This window comes from Rhincodon typus, chromosome 2 (genome assembly GCF_021869965.1).
Source record: "Rhincodon typus isolate 14 chromosome 2, sRhiTyp1.1, whole genome shotgun sequence".
Classification (NCBI taxonomy): Eukaryota; Metazoa; Chordata; class Chondrichthyes; order Orectolobiformes; family Rhincodontidae; genus Rhincodon; species Rhincodon typus.
This window is the reverse complement of record NC_063333.1, coordinates 110,886,298-110,908,027: the sequence shown is the minus strand read 5'-3', so window position 1 is coordinate 110,908,027 and position 21,730 is coordinate 110,886,298. Positions and strand designations below refer to the sequence as shown.

Below are 21,730 nucleotides of genomic sequence, written 5' to 3'. Positions count from 1 at the left end.
GAAGGAACATTTTCCCTTTTGGTGGACAGATAAATGAATGTGGGCGTAGATTTAAAGTAAAGACAGGAGGCTTAGCGGAGATGTGATGAATTTTCTTTTTCACTGAGGATGCTGAGAATCTTTAACTCAGTGCCGGAATGGGTGGTACAGACAGAAGCATTCATTACAGTAAAGTTTTTATTTTAGGTGTACACATACAATGCCAAGGCAGACAAGGCTATGGGCCAAGTACTAGAGAATAGGATTAGAATAGTTAGGTAGTTATTTTGATCAGCACAGGCTTGATGGACCAGAGGGCTTTTTTCTGTGCCGTAGACTTCTATGATTCTACCTTAAGAATATGGAGGCAGTGCAAGTGGATGATCAGGAATAAATCAGTCATTAGCACACTGGCAGAATTGAATGCTTAATGTTATTAAGCAACTGGCACTAAGTGTTACATGGAATTTATGAAGTGATTCCGTTAATGGGCACAGTTCAAACAATATTTGTCAATATTTATTATATTTTTAAAAATAAGATTAAGTTTAATGGTTGTTGTAAATGTTCCATTGACAAATAGATTCAAGGGCAAAGTAAATTATTTCGGTCTCCTGAAATACAGGGATAAGGAGAGCAGGCAAGAGGGTTGGGGTTAATGACCAAAATCAGCCATAATCCTATTAAATGGTACAGCAGGTTCCATGGGTCATAAGGTCAATTTGTGCTTATATTTCTTATGTTCTTAATATGCTGAAGGGAATGAACTGCCTACTTATGCTCATATCCAAACAATTTGATTATTCTGGATGTTGCAGCACGATAGCAGTAATCAATAACATTTGACCAAGATTTCTTTGTTAGCTGCAGTTCTATGTGCATATTGCTTGGTACAACTTTCATTTTACATATTTTCAAAAAGGCTACAGAAATTGAATATGTTTGAGGAAACACTTGTACGGGAACTGAAGAACCTTAAAGAAGATGTGCAAGCAGTAAAGAACTTGGAGGAAGAAACTCTCGTATGTGATTGTTGGATACTCTTTTTTTCTTAGAATAACCAGTCGTCAATAGGTAAAAACTCAGATTTTTATTTAGAAGCTGTATTAGTTGCATTCTGATTGCTGAGAATAAGCGTGTAACTGTGTTGATTCTAAATTTGGCTTCTATTTTTAAAGATTAAGATGCCAATAGCTTTATCTATTACATTTCGTTTTCAAGCCTTAGCAACTCCATAAGCCAATTACAACATTACATTACATCAGTAAACCATAACCCTATTAGCAGAAACAAATGTAACTGTTACACGATATTAACTCAATTAGAGAAGCTGTTCAACACTCCGTTTGTCACGTGCACTCACGGATGTCCCTTACATCCTATTAGCAGCAGAAACAAATTTAACTGTTATACGACATTGGCTCAGTCACACTGTTTTCTTATATTCCATCTCTCCCCCTTTTTTTTTGTTTTTTGAACCTTCCCGAATGGAATCTCAGAACCAAAGCAAACTAACAGTAATATGTAGGGTTCTTAGGATGTTTTGGGAGAGATATGTAGTCCACTTGCAGATATTGGAAGGGTCCAGCAGGTGCCAAAGGTTTTAGTCATGGCATTATCGTGGTTGGTTCTGGATTGTTCTGTTAGTATGTTACACAATGGTCTATCACAAGTTGTGCATATTTCTTGAACCCTCTTCCTCACCAGCTCTTTTGGAACCTAGCCATCATTTGTAAAGAGGCCAGATGTCCCCATGAATGGATGTTTTGCACCAAGAAAGACATTAACGTTTGCAGTGCAATTGGTTTATTTCTTTGCCTCCAGACACCATCCTCACATAACTTAATTCCTGCTACAACTTCGACTTCTCTTCTCGAAAGCATTGTTCTTGCATGGCCTTTAAATCCTGTAACTTGTTTGTGAGGGTTTGTATTTTGGGTTTTGATGACCTACTAGGGCAATTCCCTGCAAAGCTGCATTTCTAGCCACCTGGTCGTCTAAGACATTGCCTTGTGCTTCTGTGGTGTTCTGTTGGGTATGAGCTTTACATTTCAAAACTGAAACTTCCTGTGGCAATTGTATGGCATTGAGGAGATCTCGTACTTCATTCTCATTTCAGGTAGATATTCCAGTTGCTGTAAGGAATCCCCTTTTCTGCAATAAAGATCGAAATCATGGGCTACTCCAAAGGCATTGCAGGAGTCTGTATAAATATTTGCAATTTTTCCCTTCGCTATTTTACAGGCTTCTGCAAGTGGTCATAGTTCTGCCTGATGTGCTGAGATGCCCGCCGACAAGGTGCCTTACACCATGTAAGGGGGTAACAGCCCAGTCTGCTTCTCGTATACCATTCTCAACAAACGAGGACCTGTCTTTGAAAAGGATTAGGCCCAGATCCTGCAAATGCTTTTCTGCTATCTGAGCTGCCTCATCCAAGCACTTTACAGTTTTTACACAATCATGTTCTTCAACCTCATGACTCTCTTTCCCCTCTTCTCCCGCTTTTCGCCCTCTGAAATTGGGAGCAGAGTAGTGGGATTGACTAGACTAGCATGAGCGAGGTGGAAGTTGGGAGCTTCCAAGAGGGTATTCCAGCGTGTCCACCAGGCTGCTGTCACCTGGAAGACTCTATTCATGGACAACATGGCATGAACTGTGTGAGGACTCTTAATCTGCTCAAGTACGAAGGATGCGGTGGCCATCACAGCCCTACACATAGCTTCCATAGCTCTCAGGCAACTGCCCCATCCTACAGCCATTTTTCCAGTCAAGCAGAATAGTGGCCAATGGGTCGCTGCCAGTCACCATACTCTTGTGTGCGTATAGCTTTCATGTGACCATCCTTCTCGCGTACGTAGACAGTAAACAATCTCCCATTATCGGGGATGCCCAAAGCTGGGGCTAAGCGCAGAGCAGTTTTTAATTTTTGAAAGGCAGAATGCTGCTCTGGGATGAGCATAACAGCTTCCTTGGATTCCCTCTTTCCTTTTCAAGAGATCATTCAGTGACTGAGCTAACTGTGTATAACTATCGATCCAGTTTCAGTTGAAATTTCAAAACCCCAGAAAAGATCTCAATTCCTGAATAGTAGTGGGTTTTTTGGCTGTTCAAACAGCAGCTCTCCACTCCTGGATCATTTCACGTTTTCCTGCTGAAATTTTTGTCCCAAATGTGTTTCTACCTCTTGGACAATCTGCGCCATCTTAAGGTTGGTCTTATGGCTGTAGGAGTGTAAATGGTCAAGGAGGATGTGTGAATCCTCTGTCTGGGATGATATTCTAATAGCATCCACGTATTGAATTACCATGGATGCCATCGAAGGCAATGCCCGCGAATGACTTTACAAAGCCGTATGGAATACAGTAGAGCTACTGTGAAAGCAGCAGACACGTCCAGGTATACTGTTGTTGTTGGAAGACCAAAGCAAACCATGGTTGTACCTCAGGAGCCAAGGGAACAGACCCAAATCCACTGGCCATGTCTATCACCAAAAATTATTTGTAATCCCGCGAAAGAAAGTTAAAAATGGTAGAGGAATTGGCGACAAAGGGTGCTCTTTGATCAACACAATGGCTCGTTCTCCTGTAGTCTACTGTCAGATGCCAGGTTCCATCCGGCTTTTTAACTGGCCATACTGGACTATTAGATGAACTGTGGACTTTTACTAGTACACCTTGTTACTCAAATCGTTTGATTATGGGTAAAATGCAAGCAATGGAGGTGGGACTAATGGGGTATTGTTTAGTACAAGGCAGGGCAACTCCAGTAAAAGTGACCGTGGTCATCTGTAACAGATTGCAGTCAATTTTATCCTTCGCACAAATATGATGATTCTGCTATTCCTCCTGTTTGAGGTGTTCTATTGACCATGTAACTTGACCATCCTTAAAACGTAGTGATGAGCTTATCTGGGTTAAGACATCCATTTGCAACAGGAGTTGTCGTATGGGCCCAACCCACACAGATGCCAAGATCTTGTGCAGCCCCAATTATATTGACAATGCTTGTGTTTTGCTGAGAATTAGTCCTTTTCCCCCAACTCCAACTGCGTTCCTCCACTCACTGTCAAAGGGCAAATTACATCCGTCAATTAAAGGCAAACATGTCAATTCAGCTCCAGTGTCCAAAAGACAATCAATTTCCGTATCGCCCACCCCCGTCGAAACATAACAGTCATCTGGTCATTTTTCTAAAGCTGCTAAAAAATGGGCTAAGAGGTGGGCTGTTTGAGTTTTTTTGTGAGGTTTACGAGATCTTCCTGTTGCTCAGGAGACAATCCCTTAATGCGTTCCAGTAGCACCTGTTCGGCCAGTGGGTTTTTCTGGGTTTTAGGTTCCAGGTTAGAAGTGGATTTACCTGCGGTTATTTTCTATTGGAACCAGCACATTTTGCCCAAGGTCCTTCTCAGCCATAATTATAGCATATACCTGGGCATCTATCTGCTGAAATCCCTGTTGTAGTTATTACAGTCTGCATGGTTCTCAATTTGGATTCCATATTTTGCTCTAGTTGATTTGCAGCCTCAACTATTTCTCCATATATCTTTCCACTGTTCTCCCAATCTGGGCTCGTAACTTTTAACATTTTGGCTAAATCTGGCTTTAGCCCTGCACCGAATATGGATTTAAGGGGTGCGAGGTTATTATGATCTGACTTTGTCCGGAATGTCAATATTGTCGGCCAATCAGGAGTGTTCAATCCAGACTGCCACGAAACACTGTGTAATCTCTCAATTCCTCATTGCCTCATTGCTGGCAAGCTGAAATCTTACTCCAGTCAACTTTAAGGAGGGTGCCATAATCCAACAACCAATTTCTAATACCTTTTACATCCATCATCAAGGTCTTGCCCATTTTCGCCCAATTCCCCCTCACTTTCCTCAAGTTTCCTGCCGATGTCCATCATGGTAGGACGTGACAATACTTGTAGCCCATCCATCAGATGGAGACTGTATACATTTTTAAGTTTTCAAATTCATTCCACGTTTTCATGCCTCCTTTTTTTTGGATGGGGCTGTTGTTTGACCACTGTTCGACCAACTTGGGGTTGGCAGGTTTGTGGTCTGTCTATCGTCAATATTCATATTTGACTACGCCCTTTTCATCTTTTGTTTTTGCTTTCTGGCTCCTAGTCTGTACTGGCTGTAAATTAAAAGCCTGTTATTTTTGCCCTCATTATATGAATCGTCAGAATCACTGTCATCAGAGTTGTGTCCTTCAATTTCATTTAGGCCTCGGACCTTAGGTTCGCATTCTGAATAATGAGAAGCAGGAGGGCACTCTGATAAGGAGGTGATGACGGCGCATTAGGTGGGCTACAGCTTGAGTTTGCCTTCTTTACCTTTTGGAGTTCCAATTTAGTAGTTGTTAGTTCAGCGCAGACTACTTTTAATTGGTCTTTTAGATTATTAGTTTCACAGTCATGATTAGATTTTGATAATTTCTTGTCACTTTCTGACTTATTGTTTTACACATAAAAACCAGTGCATCAGTTTTTTGTCTTTTAGTTGGCTAGTTTTACCCCAAACACATTTAATGTCATCCAGGGACCATTGCCCTGTGGAGGTTCCATACTTTTGGCGGATTTCAGTCAGGGTTGTAGACAGGTCAAATTGTTGTTCAATGTATTCTTTTAAATTTTGGAGAAGTTTGTCCTCTGATATATTGGACGGGTCCTGTCTGCCTTTTAATAGTCGTATGCAACTCGAATTTAGACATCCTGAATGACGTTTTTACACTTCTGATATTTAGAGCCATTGGGCCTACTTATAGGGCCGTGGGTCCTTTATGACCATTTACACGTTTACCTTTTGCTATGGGCTCGCGTTTCCTATTGATGATAACGTTCTTTTAATAGAATCGCGTTGGACTGTCCCCGAAAATCCTCTACACAACTGGACTCTTAATAGAAGAGAACCCCTTACCTTGGGGCGCCAGTGAGTGTACGGGATGTTCTCGGGGACTCTGCAATCTTTGCAAATCCTGCTGACTACACCAAGTTGTTGGATACTCTCTTCTTCTTAGAATAACCCAGTCATCCATAGATAGGAATTAAAGGATTTTTTATTAAAAGGCAGTGACAGTTGCATTCTGGTTGCTGAGAATAAACGTGTAACTGCATCGATTCTAAGTTCGGCTTACGTTTTTAAACATTAAGATGCCGATAGCTTAATCTAATTACATTTCATTTTCAAGCCTTAGCAATACAATAAGCCAGTTATAACATGGCATTCCATCAGTAATCCATAATCCTATTAACAGCACAAACAAATTTAACTGTTATATGATACTAACTCAATCAGAGAAGCTGTTCAACACTGTTTGTCAAGTGCACTCGTAGATATCCCTTACATCCTATTAACAACAGAAACAAATTTAACCGTTATGTGACATTGGCTCAATCCCTCTGTTTTCTTATATGCCCCCATCTGGAGGAAGAAACTCTCATAAGTGATCATTTCAGTAGTTGGATGTTATTTCTTTCCATCCACATCATCATTTTTTTTTATTTTCCTGAACAGAACTTTTGGAAGGAGCAGTCTCTTAAGTTCTTGCAGTTTTATGAAAATCAAGAACAAAGGTGAGGTCATGTCAGCCTCTTTTCATGGTGGTTTTCCTCTACTGTGTTTTTCTGTTCTGCTTCCATCTGTCCCTCTGTTGTCATTGATATTCATATAGTTTTTTTAAATGCAAGAATTGTGGTAGCTGCTTCTCATACAATGTCTTCCAAGTGAATACAACTTATAGCAACGACTTGATCAAGTGCTTTCTTGGGAGAATGAAAATTATCTCTCTTGTCATCCTCTTCTATGCATGAAACATAATATGTCAAATATTTTCATGGATGTAAATTAATTTTTTTACAATGGCATAATTTATTTGGAGTCATGTTCATAATGTATTGAAGGTCCATCTTTATTATTTAAGACCTGGGTTCTTAAGTGGTGATATGATATAAAGCTTTAAGTTTGACTTGTATTTCTATATTGTGTACATTAAGAGGACAGAGAGCACTAGTTTTTAGTTCCATTTTAGATTTGTTCTGGAAGTGGTAGCAAGATGCCTGGAGATTTGTTTTGTTTACATGCATTTGAAACTCTTGAGGTAAATAGTTCAGTGCATTGGGGGATTAAAAAAAAGCTATTGCTGCCTAGCAACAGGAGTCCAGTACACACAATCAGGACAATCCTGAGGATATTGGGTGGTGTACATTTTCATTCGGAGAGAAAACATCTATAATAGTAGAAGTACTGTTTGCAAACTCCTGAACAGTCAGCGCAAAAGAAAATAAGTCCTTCAGGGACTTAGAAGTCAAGAGAGTAGCTAAAAGAATATCTCCAGATACTAGGCTTTTGAAGTGTAAGAGTGCATAGCTGATAGGCGTGATTTTAGAGTTACGCGTTAGGACTGGAGTTAGCTGACCTAGCATATTGTTTACAGTTCTCAAAGTGACCGAAAGAAAATAGTATTGTACAAATGCAGAATTTTTCCAAAAAGAAATTGATTGCAGTTGTGCAAGTTGAGAAAGGACCTTGAAAGGGAGTATTTGTCTTTTTTTCAAATCTGGTATAACCTTATCCACTTCCATCAAATTTCCTCTTCATTTCCTTTCTTCCAAGGTGATCAGCCCTAGCCCTCACCTAATCTTGCAACTAAAATGTTGTATTCCTGGAACCATTCTAGTAAGTTTCCTCTGCATCCACTGAGGGATCCTTCCATCCTTGCTAAAATCTGATGAGCAGACCGGAATGCCATACTCCAGAGCTTTATATAGATTCTACACACGGTCCATGTTTTTGTACGCAGTACCACCATTGATGAAATCAACAATCACAAACTTTGAAGCTGGAAGGGCATTTGATCGAATGTGTGCGTGGTGCAAAGCTCCCAGGTTATCGCCAGTGGCATAAAAAATAGGTTGTCGGTCTCTTGTATTTGTATAATCCGGCAGAATTTACAACTATTATGCATAAACACCTACAGTCTTCAGGCACTTAGTAACATTCATCTGTTACAGCAGAGAAATATACTCCTGAAACAATGTCACCATTCGAGTGATAGAAGATAGAGTACAAGATCTTCATACCCTCCATTCACATGCTTTGATAGTGATATTAGGAGCATATGTCTTTAAATTTTGCTGACATCTGACAGTGCAGCATAAAACACTAACTACCAACCTGTCTTTACTAAAACTTGTTTTTTGATCACTGAGACATGTTTTAGTGAAGCTGATGCTGGCCCTCCTATTTCATGAACTTTAATTTTGTAAACGATCAATATCCACTGCGTTCTCTTAATTAACACTGCTCCATCAAAAAAAGTAGTGAAACCTGACCTATATTTTACAGAGCTTTGCTGGCATTAACTCGATTAATATTAACTAATTTAACTAAAATCTCAAGTGGCTGTTACTTTTCTTGTTGATTGTTATTTCTGAAACCTTAACCAGTTTATAGTCCTTAGGCCCCTTGCATACCGATGTCATGTTTACCACTTTCCAATCCTCTGCTATATTGTATGATATATTCCCATATAAGGCTTCCCAATTTCTTACCATTTCAAATTGAATACCCCTTAAATACCCAGGTGAGGAGGGATAGACTAGTTTCCTCTCCTTTTATTTACCTGCCCCTCTCAATTGGGTTAATTTTAAAAGGATCTCTTCTCCAATGGGTTCATTTCTTCCACACCAAATAAATTCATTTTTTTTTTTAAGGACTTAATTCAACTAGATTTCTGAGTTAGCAAATAATTGAGTTCATTAGTTACTAAATATGAGAAAAAAATAATGCAACACACAGTTAGGAATAGTTGAGTATAAAAATGTTTTTAAATGTACACATCACTGAGTTGCTTGTGAAGAATACTCAAGGCCCTGTATCTTATTTGTTTTATTTTGGATTGTGGAGCTTTTTTTTTTAAAAAACGTGCTTTTAAGGAAAAACAAACTGCTTTGAACAATGGAGACTGTACAAAAGTGGCTATGGTTTAAAAATCATGTTTGCTGGGGCACATTGTGAGTTGTGTGTAAACAATGAACAAAAAAAAAATTAGGAATCGCAAGAAACAATTCATCAACTCCTAGACAGAGGATTAGCTAACTAACATGCAACAGAGTTGAGAAAAGGGGGCATTTTTAGGATGGTAATCTGTAACTAGTGAATGCTGTAGAGATCAGTGCTGGGATCACAATTACTTGCAGTAAATATTGATGACATAAATGATGGTGGTGAATGTACAATCAGCAATGGAGAAGGATTGCAGAAAGCTGCAACACAGAGGGATTTGGGGGTCCTAGTGCAGGAGTCGCAAAAAGCTAACATAGGGGAGCATACAGTGCCACCATCTTCCAATAAATGATAGAACCAACAAATCCAGCGAACTCTGGATATCAAGGAATATACAGGATTGGAGGAACAGTAAAAAGGATAGCATTTCGATTTTGATAATCTTGGAAAGCTATTCCCTTTATTGAAATGTGCACAGGATTTCTTGCTTAAAGAAATTGAAGACTTTTTTTAGACACATTTTAAACTTATCAGGATAACAAAGTTTTGAAAACAGAAAAAAGAAATGTTACTTGCTACTTCTGAATTGGCTGCTTGCTTCCGGGACTTCATTTCTGGTCACTGCTGAGAAGACTGTGTGTACTCTCCCAGACTCCCTGATCTTGTTCCTAGAGTTTTCAACTTGCCCCCCTGAATGGAGGTGATGTGACCTGGCTTCTTTCCTTTCTCTGATCTTGCTTTGACTATCATCAGCTTTTAGAATTTTCCAGGAACTGGAAGCAGTTGTGCGGCCTTCTACAGAGTTTCAAAGGTCTGGGTTTTGTTCTGGTGGGTAGAGGGTCCTAGCATTCATGGGCCATCCATATAGAGCCATTGGGCATGTACTACTTGGAGGTCATTGATCATCCATAAACAACTGTCTGGTATGTGGAGCATCATGGGGCTTGCATGGGTTTCATTTCCCTAGTACCTGGCCATGCACATGAAGTTCACATGTAACATTGTATTGCCCTCCTCAATCTTATGTTACTATTTCAAAAAAAAAGTCAAGCAAGTTCATTGAACATGCTGGCTTTTGGTCATCTTTGTTTTTCATTGTTTCTGATGTGAGGCTAATTCATCCTTAAGGTGATGTATTATTAATTGTGACATTTGTTGTGAACTCAGAAACCCCATTCTCTCCATCTCTTTGCACCCCTCCATGCTATTATCGGATTATACTTTCTGTATCTAAAAGCCCAAATGGTTTTAGACTAAACAGTGCCAAAGGAAATTTGTCCAATGACACCATAAGATCTAGACAATTGTCTCAGGATATAAAAGTTCAGTTCATATTAATAAGTGCAGTCAAACAGAAGTAGCAGTAATTGGGAGGCTCAGTGGTCAGCACTGCGGCCTCTCAGTGCCAGGGACTCTGGTTTGATTTCAGCCTTGTGCGGAGTTGCATGTTCTGCCCGCATCAATGTGGGTTTCTGTCGGGTGCTCCAGTTTCCTCCCACAGTCCAAAAATGTGCAGATTAGGCAGATTGGCCATGCTAAATTGCTGCTAGTGTCCAAGGATGTGCAGGCTAGGTGGATTAGCCATGGTAATTGCGAGGTTACAGCATAGGGTAGAGCTGGGTCTGGGTGGGATGCTCTTTAGATGGTTGGTGGAGACTTGATTGGCTGAATGGCCATGCAGATTCTATGATTCTAATTTGGCCAGAGGACAGTTCAGAGTCAACCAAGTAATTGTGGATCTGGAGCTGCATATAGGCTGGAATAGGTGAGAATGGCAGGTCTTCTTCCCTAAGGGGCATTAATGCGCCAAGTAGATTTTTGTGACAATCAACAATGGTTACTGTTAAACCCTTACTTACTTTTATTTCATTCTTTCTGAATTTTAGTTTGGAGCTGTGAACTGGGAGCTGGGAGCTAAAGATGACTTTTGGACTGTGGCTAACAGCTTGTGTTAAAAGCTTTTAACATGTTTTTGTTTATTCTTGAGGTCAAGATCAATACCTAGGAATTGGTTCCACAAAGTCTAGAAAATACTTCTTGTTCAAGCAGATGGCAGCCCTTGAATGGTAACTGGGACTTTGTGAAGGAGATGGACTATCAGGGAGTGGTCAGAGTTTGAATTGGGTTATGGACTGTTTTTATGTGAGAAGAAATTTGGCTGGTGTTATAGCATGAATATTTGAAAACTTTCCTTGCCAGCTTTTGGAAGTGAAGTGTTACTCCTTTTTTTCTGAGTGACCTGTAACAGTGATCCTGATTGATATCTTCAGAAAATCAACAAAGAAGCCATTATCTTTGCCTGTAGAATAATGCACCATGAAAAGCACTTAAATAATCTGGCCAGTTTTATTGTTTTCTTTTATTTAAAACTTAACTGTTTATTTGTTGTCTGTTTGCCTTCTGTGACAGGGACTAAAAGCATAGGCAAATCAGATTATTTAGTTGTTACTGTATGCTAAACCTTTTTGTTTAAGGTACAAACTAGCATGTGGAATTGATCATTCATTGTCTCTAGAATTGGTTACTCAAAAGTTTGGTTAAGAAACTTTAGTATCAATTTTGAGCATATTTGAAAGTTTTAATTCTAGGGTGTGGTGAATATAGATGTAGAAAGGCTGATTTGTTTTGGCTAACTGCCTTCATGTAGTAACATTGCCATTAGGATAAATTTTTATTTCAAAAATAAATATTGAATTCAAATTTCACCACTTCCCACGGTGGGATTTAAAGCCATGACTGCAGAGAATTAGCTTGGATTGTTTATGTTGTGGCATGGTCATTGACTCCCCACTCTGAATCATAGATTTGCAGTTTAAGAGCAGAAACTCTCTGGAGTCATAATTTTGAACAGAAGCACTGGAATGTTGAACAGAAAGAAGCCAAATTGGTATATTTTAGCATACTCTAAACCTGAGCACCAAAGCTACATGCACCAGGTGATGAAGTCTGAAATAAAAGCACAAAGAGCTTGTTAGTGACTTCCCATGTTTCTCATTTCTTGATTCACCAGGTTTCTGATGATCGATCTTGTTCAGGACAAGTGTCCAAGTGAGGAGATAGATGGGTTGAACAAGCTGCAATGTGTGGTTTCAACCAGTCATATTTTAGTGAGTCACAGCAGATATATGGTGGAGAGATTATTGATAGGACAGGAATGCAGAATAGAGGTGTTGAGCACAGGCTTCCAGTTAGGATGATCGTGATTGTATTCAATTCAGTATCACCAAGGGTGGTTGGGGGGTGGTGTCTATCTCTCTTTGCTCAGTGGGTGCACAGCACTTTACTGCAGGATAAGTGCTGCAGTCCAGGCTGTTATGCCAGCAGTGCCCCATGTGGATACGGATGTTTGATTAAAGATTATTTCTGTATTTGATCCTTTTTACTGTTCACAGAAGAGTGAAATCCTCTCTCGACTGACCTCCAAGTATGTTGAGTTGGAAGCTGTTTGTTAGGCTGAAAATACCTACCGCGTTCTTTAAGGTCCGATCAAAATGATTACAAGACACGTGTACTTCAATATGCAGCTAATTTATTCAGTTAAAATACTTAAACTAAGAATTATCAATTCATATATTATACTGCTGATACATGTATTCATTATATAGTTTTGATTAGGTTAAACAACTGAGATAAACTAGTGAGTCTCACACTGCCTTTGCATCTATCGTGGACTTTTAGCAACAGCGGCACTCTGAGCTCTATCTCAGATTCCATGGCATCAGTTGCGTGAACCCCAACCTGATGGTGTGAATTCAAATGAACGGGGCAAAGTCCCTGATATTAAGACTATTCAGATTCTAAGTTTACATGTTTAATCCCCATTTCGACATAACTCGGTACCATTCCAGTTTTCAGAATAGTTGCAAAACAAATCCAGGTGGCCTCATGTGGACCACACAAGCAGATGGTTCCTACCAACAATCAAGGTCGAGGAGCTGCACACGCACAGACCTAGACAGACCCATTCCTAATTTGAATTAGGCCTGTTTTTCGTGTTTTCGTGTATTTTTCCACTTTAATTCAATCAGTCATTGTCATGTCCAATTAACCCTTAATGGTCTGTTTGAATTCATTTTTTAAGCACAACATTGCAGAAGAATGTTTTGGTCTCTGGTTATCCATGCTTCTTTGATTTATCCCATCTTGCATCAACATTGGAAACTGAAATGCTACATTTGCTCTCTTGTTCTGGTCCTTGTAGGTAGAATTATCCTCAGCTATCCAGTTGCAAACACGATGAGTGGTGAACACATGCACCATGTATTAAAAACTATATATGCTCAATGAAAAAAAAACAGGAGACACAAGTGCCACGTCATCTCCAACAATAGAGAATTTAATGGTTACTCTGACGTTCAATTCGTTTTTTTCTTTATTCATTCATGGGATGAGGGCGTTGCTGGCTAGACAGCATTTATTGCCCACCCCTAATTGCCCAGAGGACGGTTATGAGTCAAACACATTGCTGTGGGTCTGGAGTCATATGTAAGCCAGACCAGGTAAGGATGGCAGGAATGTCCCTAAAGGACATTAGTGAACCAGATAGGTTTTTCCAACAATCGATAATAGATTCACAATCATCATTAGACTTTTAATTCCAGATATTTTATTGATTTCAAATTCCACCATCTGCCATGGTGGGATTTGAACCTGGGTCCCCAAAGCACTATCTGCGTCTCTGGATTAACATTCCAGTGATAATACCATCAGGCCATCACTTACCTTTATGGCATTCAATGGCATTACCATCACTAAATCTCCCACTATCACCATCGTAGGGGTTACCATATCAGAAAATTTTTTTCTGAAGAAGGGTCCAGACCCAAAACGTCAGCTTTCCTGCTCCTCTGATGCTGCCTGACCTGCTTTGTTCATCCAGCTCTACACCTTGTTGTCTCGGACTCCAGCATCGGCAGTTCCGACTATCTCTAGCCATATAAATACTGTTTCCAAGAGTGGGACAGTGACTAGAAGTTCTGAAGTGAGTAACTCAGCTTGTTTCTCAATGCCAGTATACCATCTACAAAATACAAATCTGGAGTGCGATGAAATGCTGTCTATCAATTTGGATGGGTGCACCTCCAACAACACTCAAAGCTTGACCCCATTGAGGATGAAGCAACCTGCTTGATTAGCACCATTTTCAACATTCACTCCTTTCATCACCAATGCACAGTGACAGCAGTGTGTACCATCCAGAGGAAGCTTTAGAGTAGCTCACTTGGGTGGCACAGTGGCTCAATGGTGAACACTGCTGCCTCACAGCGCCAGGGACCCGGGTTCAATCCCATCCTCGGGCAACTGTCTGTGTGGAGTTTCCATGTTCTCCCCGTGTCTGCACGGGTTTCCTCCCATGTGCAGGCCAGGTGAATTGGTCATGCTAAATTGCCCCTAGGGTTCAGGGATGTGTAGATTATGTGGTTTATAGGGGAATGGGTCTGGATGGGATGCTCTGTGGGTCAGTGTGGACTTGTTGGGCCAATGGGCTTGTTTCCACACTGTCTGGATTCTATGATTAAAGAATAGCAATAAAACTTTGAAGAGATCTCACAATTCCATTAAAAGCATTTTAAAAATCTTGCCATAATTTGTCAAGGTTTAGATCTTTACAAACATTATTGAAGAGTAACAGCACGAAGGGGCCATAAAAGTACCTTGTGAATACACATCCACTAGCAAGGGCAAGAACTGCATGGAAACTCTATCGCCTGCAAGGTCCCCTCCAAGCCACTCAACATTCTGACTTAAAACAATATCATTGTTTCTTCTTTTTCGCTGAGTAAAATACCTGGAACTCCTGAAAATGTGTTCAAGTCTGTGGATGAGGGAAGTTTGACTGATGCAGTTTATGTGGATTTTAGCAAAGCTTTTGACAAAGTCCCACATGAGAAGTTTAAAGCACATGGAATTTGGGAAAACTTGGTGAGATGGATCAGAAGCTGGATTAGTAATAGAACATGAACAGCCTTCTACCATTACTGTTTGAGTGACTGGAAGATGGTCTCCAGCACTGCACCACAAGGATCAGTGCTGGAAATCTTATTGTTTCTTGTATACCGTAAATGATACAGTTGAAAATGTAAGGGGAAATGTTAAGCAAGTTTGCAGACAACACCTAGATTGGTTGGATAGTCAGTAATGATGAAGATGGTTGAAGGTTACAGGAAGATATAGATGGATTGGTCAGACGAGCAGATCAGTGACAGACGGCATTTAACCGTGATAAGTGCAAGACGATGCACTTTAGAAGAAGAAACAAGACAAGGGAATATTCAGTGAATGCCAGGACACTGGGTAGCTCAGAGGAACAGAGGGATCTTGAGGTAATTATTCACAGATCCCTGAAGTTGGCACCATGAATACAATAGTCAAGAAGGCATATGGGACACCTGCTTTCATCATTCGTAGCACAGAATATAACAAGCAAGGAGGTAATCTTGGAATTTTACAGATCATTAGTTAGGCCACAGCTGGCGTACTGTGTGCAGTTATGGTTATCTCATTACAGGAAACTGTGATAGTACTAGAGGGGAAGAAGAAGAGGTTCGCAAAAGATGTTGCCTGGAATGGAGAAGTTGAATTATAAGCAGAGACTAGATAGGCTTGGATTGTTTTCTTTGGAGCAGAGAAGGCTGAGGGGGTTATGATTTGAGGGGTATGGAAAGAGTGAGTAGGGATCTGCGATTTCCCTTGGTTAAGGAATGAATCACGAGGGGGCATAGTTTTAGGGTAAGAGGCAGGAGATTCAGAGGAGATTTGAGAAAAAAGCTTTTTCACTCCGGGTGGTGGGAATGTGGAATGCAATGCCTGGGACGGTAGTGGACGTTGGAAACCGTACAATCTTTAAAAAAAATATTTGGATGAGCGCTTTAAATGTCATAACATTCAAGGACATGGGACAACTGCAGGAAATTGGGATTTGTGTGCCTTTAGTGGTAGCTATTGTTGGTGCATGCTTGATTGACCAAGAGGCCTTTTCTGCTCTGTGTGACACTTTATGACTACGACTACCTTTCTAACAGCATTGTGGGTGCCCTTATACCTCAAGGACTGTAGTGATTCAAGAAGGCAGCTCACCACCACCACCTCCAGACAAAGAGGAATGAACAATAAATGCTGACCTAGCTAGCGATGACCACATTCCTTTGAACAAATAAGAAAGATTTAAAAATTAGTGCCAAAATAGTCAATATTTTTCAATGGCCTATTTCATGAACAAATCAAGGTATCCAGCTGTATAAGGCCTTAGTGTTAATTGACCTTACAACAATTTTGAGTGAGTTAGAGACAAAAGAAAAATCTGAGACCAGAGTCTATGTCCTGCTTCGCTGTGACCAATAGTAACTACAGCTTTGAAACCTGGTGCTGCAATGTAAATCTAAAACTCCCTAATTCAAATTTATACTCCTTTTGGGTATGATTCTCCATGGGTAAAACTAGATTGGTGAATTTGCCCCATATTTTAAAAAATTGCCAACTCAATTCCCAAAGGACAGAAGAATTTCTCCAGAGACGTGACACCAGAACTCAACAGGGATAAGAATAAACAAGAAGAATTGTTCTGATAATTTTCAATGATTACAAATATATGTGATCTATGGACTGTTTTTATGGCTTCGTTAAATGGTAGCATAAATTCTAGCGGTAAGGTAGACATCTTTCAGTGGTTGCTTTTATATTTGTTAAGTAAATGATTGGGGATTTTAAATTATTATGGAAGTCCTTGAGTTCATAAACTTTGTCTAATTTTCCACATTTGCTGTGAATCCATTGTACTGTTTGTTCCTTATTGATTTTTTAAAACTTTTTTTTTTGACAGAATGAAACCGCTGATCTCCTCCCCAGAAGATAAGCTTGGAAACGCAAATTGATATGATTCATATGGAGGTATTTTTAACGAAGTCATTCAAAAATCAATCATCTAAGCTAATAATAATTATAATCCAAGATATGCATTGTATTTAGTTTTCTTATGGCAGTCTTCTAATTTATTTCCCATCCCTCTAATCCTTACACTTAGGGATTACTTTCATATATGTTACACAATGTGCTAAAGCGAAAAGTATCAAAGTACTGAATAAAGTATTTGCATTGTCCCTAAATAACAACATTAAGGTTTCTGAGGCTAAACAGAGATGTGTTTGTCCAAAAATGTGACTGGAACTAAGGACACCACAAAGAACTCCATGTAATTTAAATTGTACAATGTAAATAGGCTTTTAGGCTAACTGATAAGTGCATATATTTATGTACTACAGAGACTGTATGATGATGAAGTCGAGGTTGTAGAAGGTACTTTAAACCCATGTCAGTGAGTATCAACAGCCGTATATTAATGAAGGGAATATGTGAGAAGACACTGCTGGAATGCTAGTCTCAGGACTTAGTTTTGTGTGATCTGGTTTTGCTGTTGTACAACACTTCCCCTCTTTCACCCTATACATCCAAGTTCCCTGTTTCCACAAACTCTGAATCTCATGATCTATTTGCAGGTTCTTTTTTTAAATCAAACTTCACCTATCAGCTTCATGCTCTTTCCACAAACTTGCTTGCCTCCATTTGCTCTGCTTGGTGACGCTCGAAGTGGTTGTTGCCTTTGCAGATGCTTGTCCTCCAGTTTGTGTATTCTAGGGCAAGTGATTCCCATGATGTCAGTGAGGATGCCACATCCGTTGAAGGAGGCTTTCAGGGTGTCTTTGTGATGATTGCTTATCATTTCTAAGTTTGAAATAGAGCACTTGTTTAGGGAGTCTTGGGTTAGGCATGTGATCTGCCCATCACAGTTGGCCGTACGTGACCAGTGACTCAATGCTGAGGATAGTGGCTTACATTGGGGGTATGCTGATCCTGATTTGCAGTATTTTTCAAAGACAGAACTCTCCAGGCTTTTGAGATGACTGCTGTACACTGTCCATGTTTCTGATCCAATAACTCTGCCTTAGTGTAGGAGCATACTACCATCAAAATGAAATAAACTCTGGATCAGGATCTAAAGGGCATTCATAGATTCTGATCTGCAGAGTTGAGAGAAAATTGGACAAAAGCAGAACGCTGTAAGCTGCCAGCAGACAATTTCAGCCAATTGTTTGGACTGGCTAAATGTTTAATGTTCTGCATTTTGCTTCACTTTTTGCAAAAGAAAAGTTTCCTTTTCAAAAAAAAACATTCTGAAGTTGGTCTTAATTTGTTTTATTCATTCATGGGATATGGGCATTGCTGACTCAGCCAGCATATATTGTCCATTCCATCAGTCTGCAGTCTCCCATTTGACTTCCATTTGGTATGTTCAGGCTTAGTACAATGGAAGACTGTTAATTTCTTTATATCAGACTTTGATTCCAGTCTGTCGTCTTTATTTCTTTGATTTCTGTTCTGTTCTCTAAACCTAGTAACTTCTCCATTTTCCCTTTGCTTTAAGATGTTTTGTGGCCAGCTCATGTTCTCTAATTGCTTATCTCTTTGGTGTTCACGTTTTGTCAATTCTATCTCTTTTCGTTGTTCACTGTTTATCTTTAACCTTAAATTTCACTTTTTCTTTACTCTTCCCCATTACTTTGTTATTCATCTATCTCGAGTCTTATCTCAACTGTATCTTGGCCAACCACAACTGTGAAATTTCAGGTTTACTTTCTTCCAATTGTTTGATAATTACTTGAAGCATCTTTATCCTTACCAGATCTTTCATTTTTGTCCATCTTCAGTTTATTTGCTTACACCCTGTTTAGCTTTAAAGACTTCAAACAATTCACTGTTTTACCTTCCACTTCCAGAAAACTTCAGCAACATTCAAAGCCATCTTCAAATTCCATGCAATAAACCTCACCACAATGCAGTTGTTTTACGTTGACTTTGAAACACATTGGTCGAATACAATCCCATTAATTCCAAAAGCACTCTACTACAGTGCTCACACCACAGATAATACACTTCTCTTTCACATCTATGAACTTAATGTTACTGCTTTCAATTCCCCTTCTAGAAAATGTTCTGGAGCCTTCATATAACAATGTTTGGATTTAAATAAAATGTTTGGGCATACTCAGTTTTAAATTAACTCTTTCAGAGCTATAATCAAATACTTCTAGTCTGGAATTCTAAAACTAAGCTCCTTGCACTTAGTTTAGAACCGTTTAAGAAATAAGTTACGTATCTTCCAGGTTTGATTCCACCCTCGGGCGACTGTCTATGTGGAGTTTGCACATTCTCCCCGTGTCTGCATGGGTTTCCTCCAGGTGCTTTGGTTTCCTCCCAAAGTCCAATGATGTGCAGGCTAGGTGGATTGGCCATGCTAAATTATCCATCGTATCTAGGGATATGTAGATCATGTGGGTTATAGGGGGATGGGTCTAGGTGGGATGCTCTGAGGGTCGGTGTAGACTTGTTGGGCCAAAGGGCCTGTTTCCACACTAGGAATTCTATGATCTATGATCTTCGATCTTCCTTTTTCAGGAGCAAATATCCTGCTTCAGCCAAGACTTCTAAAAAACATTGAAACCCAACATTTTTCTAAACCAAGTGTTCCCTTCCCATTAGAAACACTTTCGGCCCATCAAGCCTGCTCTGCCATTCAATCCTGTATTCCAATTCCAAATTCCTGTGTCTCCCCTTATCCCTTGATGCTTTTTAAATCTAATCAATTATCGATCTCTTCTTGAAGATGATAAATTGAGAGATCATTGATAGATGAAAATAAATGTGGGGATGATGGAGTAGGAAGGCACAGAATTTGCAGAAGCTTTCTGTAGGATATTTATTAAATTTCAAAAGCCTTATTATAGCGTAGATGCATCCAAGCCTGTCAGGTCGGGTTTAGTTTGCTGAGTCTGAGGGTCTGGAGGTGGGTGTTCGCTGATCCTCTGACTGCAGAGAGGAGTGGGTTAGGCGAGTTGTTTCAAATGTTTGACTCCTGAAAGAAAATATCCTGCCACAACCCACCCTGAATTCAGTAGAGGCCCTCCAACCAGCCCTCTGGGCATCCAAGTAAGCCAAATGATTTTGTCTGCAGAGACAGTGGAAACACTGGACAGAGTGCACCCTGGAAAGGGAATTTCAGGACAGTCCTGGAAAATCAAGGGTGGTTGGTTATCTTCAGTAACCCAGAGAGAAACCTTTAAGGCCAAGAAGCCTATGAAGATAATCAAGTCTCTAATATCTGGGATCCATTGGCTCAATAATCCTCTATCTTTTTCTCTTGTGCTCAGAACAATTGATGATATTGGGGTAGAATAATTGACAGAAATTCTTCTGCCCTTTCCGGAAGACATTATAGTTCTCTGCCCTTCTAACTCTGAACATTGATCCCCTCTTGTTTAAAACATCAAAACTAATGATGTCACATTGATCATATCTACAAACAAAGAAGCAAGCTCAGCCACGTTGTAATGATACATCTTATGAGCTTCTAATAGGTTGAACTCTGTGTTGAAACACTCCTAACAGATGGCTGGACCTCAACATTGAAAGCTTATGTTGCCAAATCCAGAAACAAAGTTTCTGTACTAGCTTCTTGAGACCTAAGCTATAACAAGTTCTCCTATTTATAAATGTTACTGGATCAATGATGTGGTTTGGGAGTTGCCCATAGCTAAAGCAGCCATTGTCTGTCTTTCCATTTGTAACTTTTATCTCTAGCCTTTTCCATTGTTTTGTCTTTGAATCATGATGCAACAGTAGCATTTAAGTGGGCACACTGGAGACAATGAACTGTGAATTGTTAACTTACTTGGGTGGCAAATTGAATAGTTTTTACACGTATAGTTGAAATATTTCAATTAATGCATTATTATAATAGCAGAAGCAAATCCAGATAAATATTGACATCTGCTATTTTCCTCCCTTGTTTCTAATTTAGTAAAATTTGTTCTAATATGACAATCCCAATCAGTGTAAGAACCTTAACGCATGAAGAAAACTCATTTACAAGAGTTAAATTGGCATGAGAAAATGTTTTTACATTCCTCAAGTACAGTAGCAAATTACAGACCTCCTAGTCTGTGGAAATGGTGATCCCTGACCAACTGCTTGCAGGAAATTGGCTTAGTGCTGACTGAAAAATACAACCACTTCAGTCATCCTTTTGCTTTCATAGATCATAGAATCCCTACACTGTGGAAACGGACTCTTCGGCTCAACAAATCCAAACAGACCCTCGCAGCATCCCACCCAGACCCATCTCCCTAATCTACACATCCCTGAACACTACGGGAAATTTAGCATGGCCAATCCACCTAGCCTGCACATCTTTAGACTGTGGGAGGAAACCCACGCAGACACTGGGACAATGTGCAAACTCCACACAGACAGTCGCCCGAGGCTGGAATCGAACCTGTGTTGCTGGTGCTGTGAGGCTGCAGTGCTAACCACTGAGCCACCGTGCCACTTTGTGATGCACATCTCTCTTTAATAAGGGAGACTAAACGCAAGAGAGTAAATGAATGTGTATTATAACACGACGCTAGCATGCATGCTCATCCTCCTAATTTATAGCACTGAACTGGCTTTACAACAACCATTTCCATTTACAAAAAAAGACTCTAACTTAGTCCCCCTCCACCCACAGATCAACGAATACCGCTCACGCTTGGACATAGAGCAGTTTTTCCGCCGCCTCCGCCTCCACGCTTACTTCTTTAACCGTGAACCTAACCCTCCCTCTACTGACCCCTTCTCCCGCTTCCAACACACCCCCTCCTCCTGGACACCACCCCAAGGCCTCCTACCCTCCCTCGACCTCTTCATCTC

General features: G+C 40.0%; 1 protein-coding gene across 8 annotated transcripts in view; it reads left to right on the top strand.

Moving 5' to 3' along the window:
- The window catches only part of LOC125486260 (synaptonemal complex protein 2-like), a 299,464-nt gene extending 282,588 nt beyond the window's left edge, over positions 1 to 16,876 (top strand). For 5 of the 8 annotated variants that reach the window (XM_048613014.1, XM_048613007.1, XM_048612974.1 and 2 more), the window contains 3 exons: positions 902 to 1,001; positions 6,500 to 6,558; positions 16,809 to 16,876. In XM_048613014.1, coding sequence (XP_048468971.1) covers positions 902 to 1,001; positions 6,500 to 6,558; positions 16,809 to 16,860 — 211 coding nt within the window. In that variant the 3' untranslated portion in view covers positions 16,861 to 16,876. Of the gene's footprint in view, positions 1 to 901; positions 1,054 to 6,499; positions 6,559 to 16,808 lie in introns of all 8 variants that reach the window. The other 3 variants (XR_007264933.1, XM_048612993.1, XM_048613001.1) reach the window with 3 other exon arrangements.
- Positions 16,877 to 21,730: the final 4,854 nt, after the last annotated feature.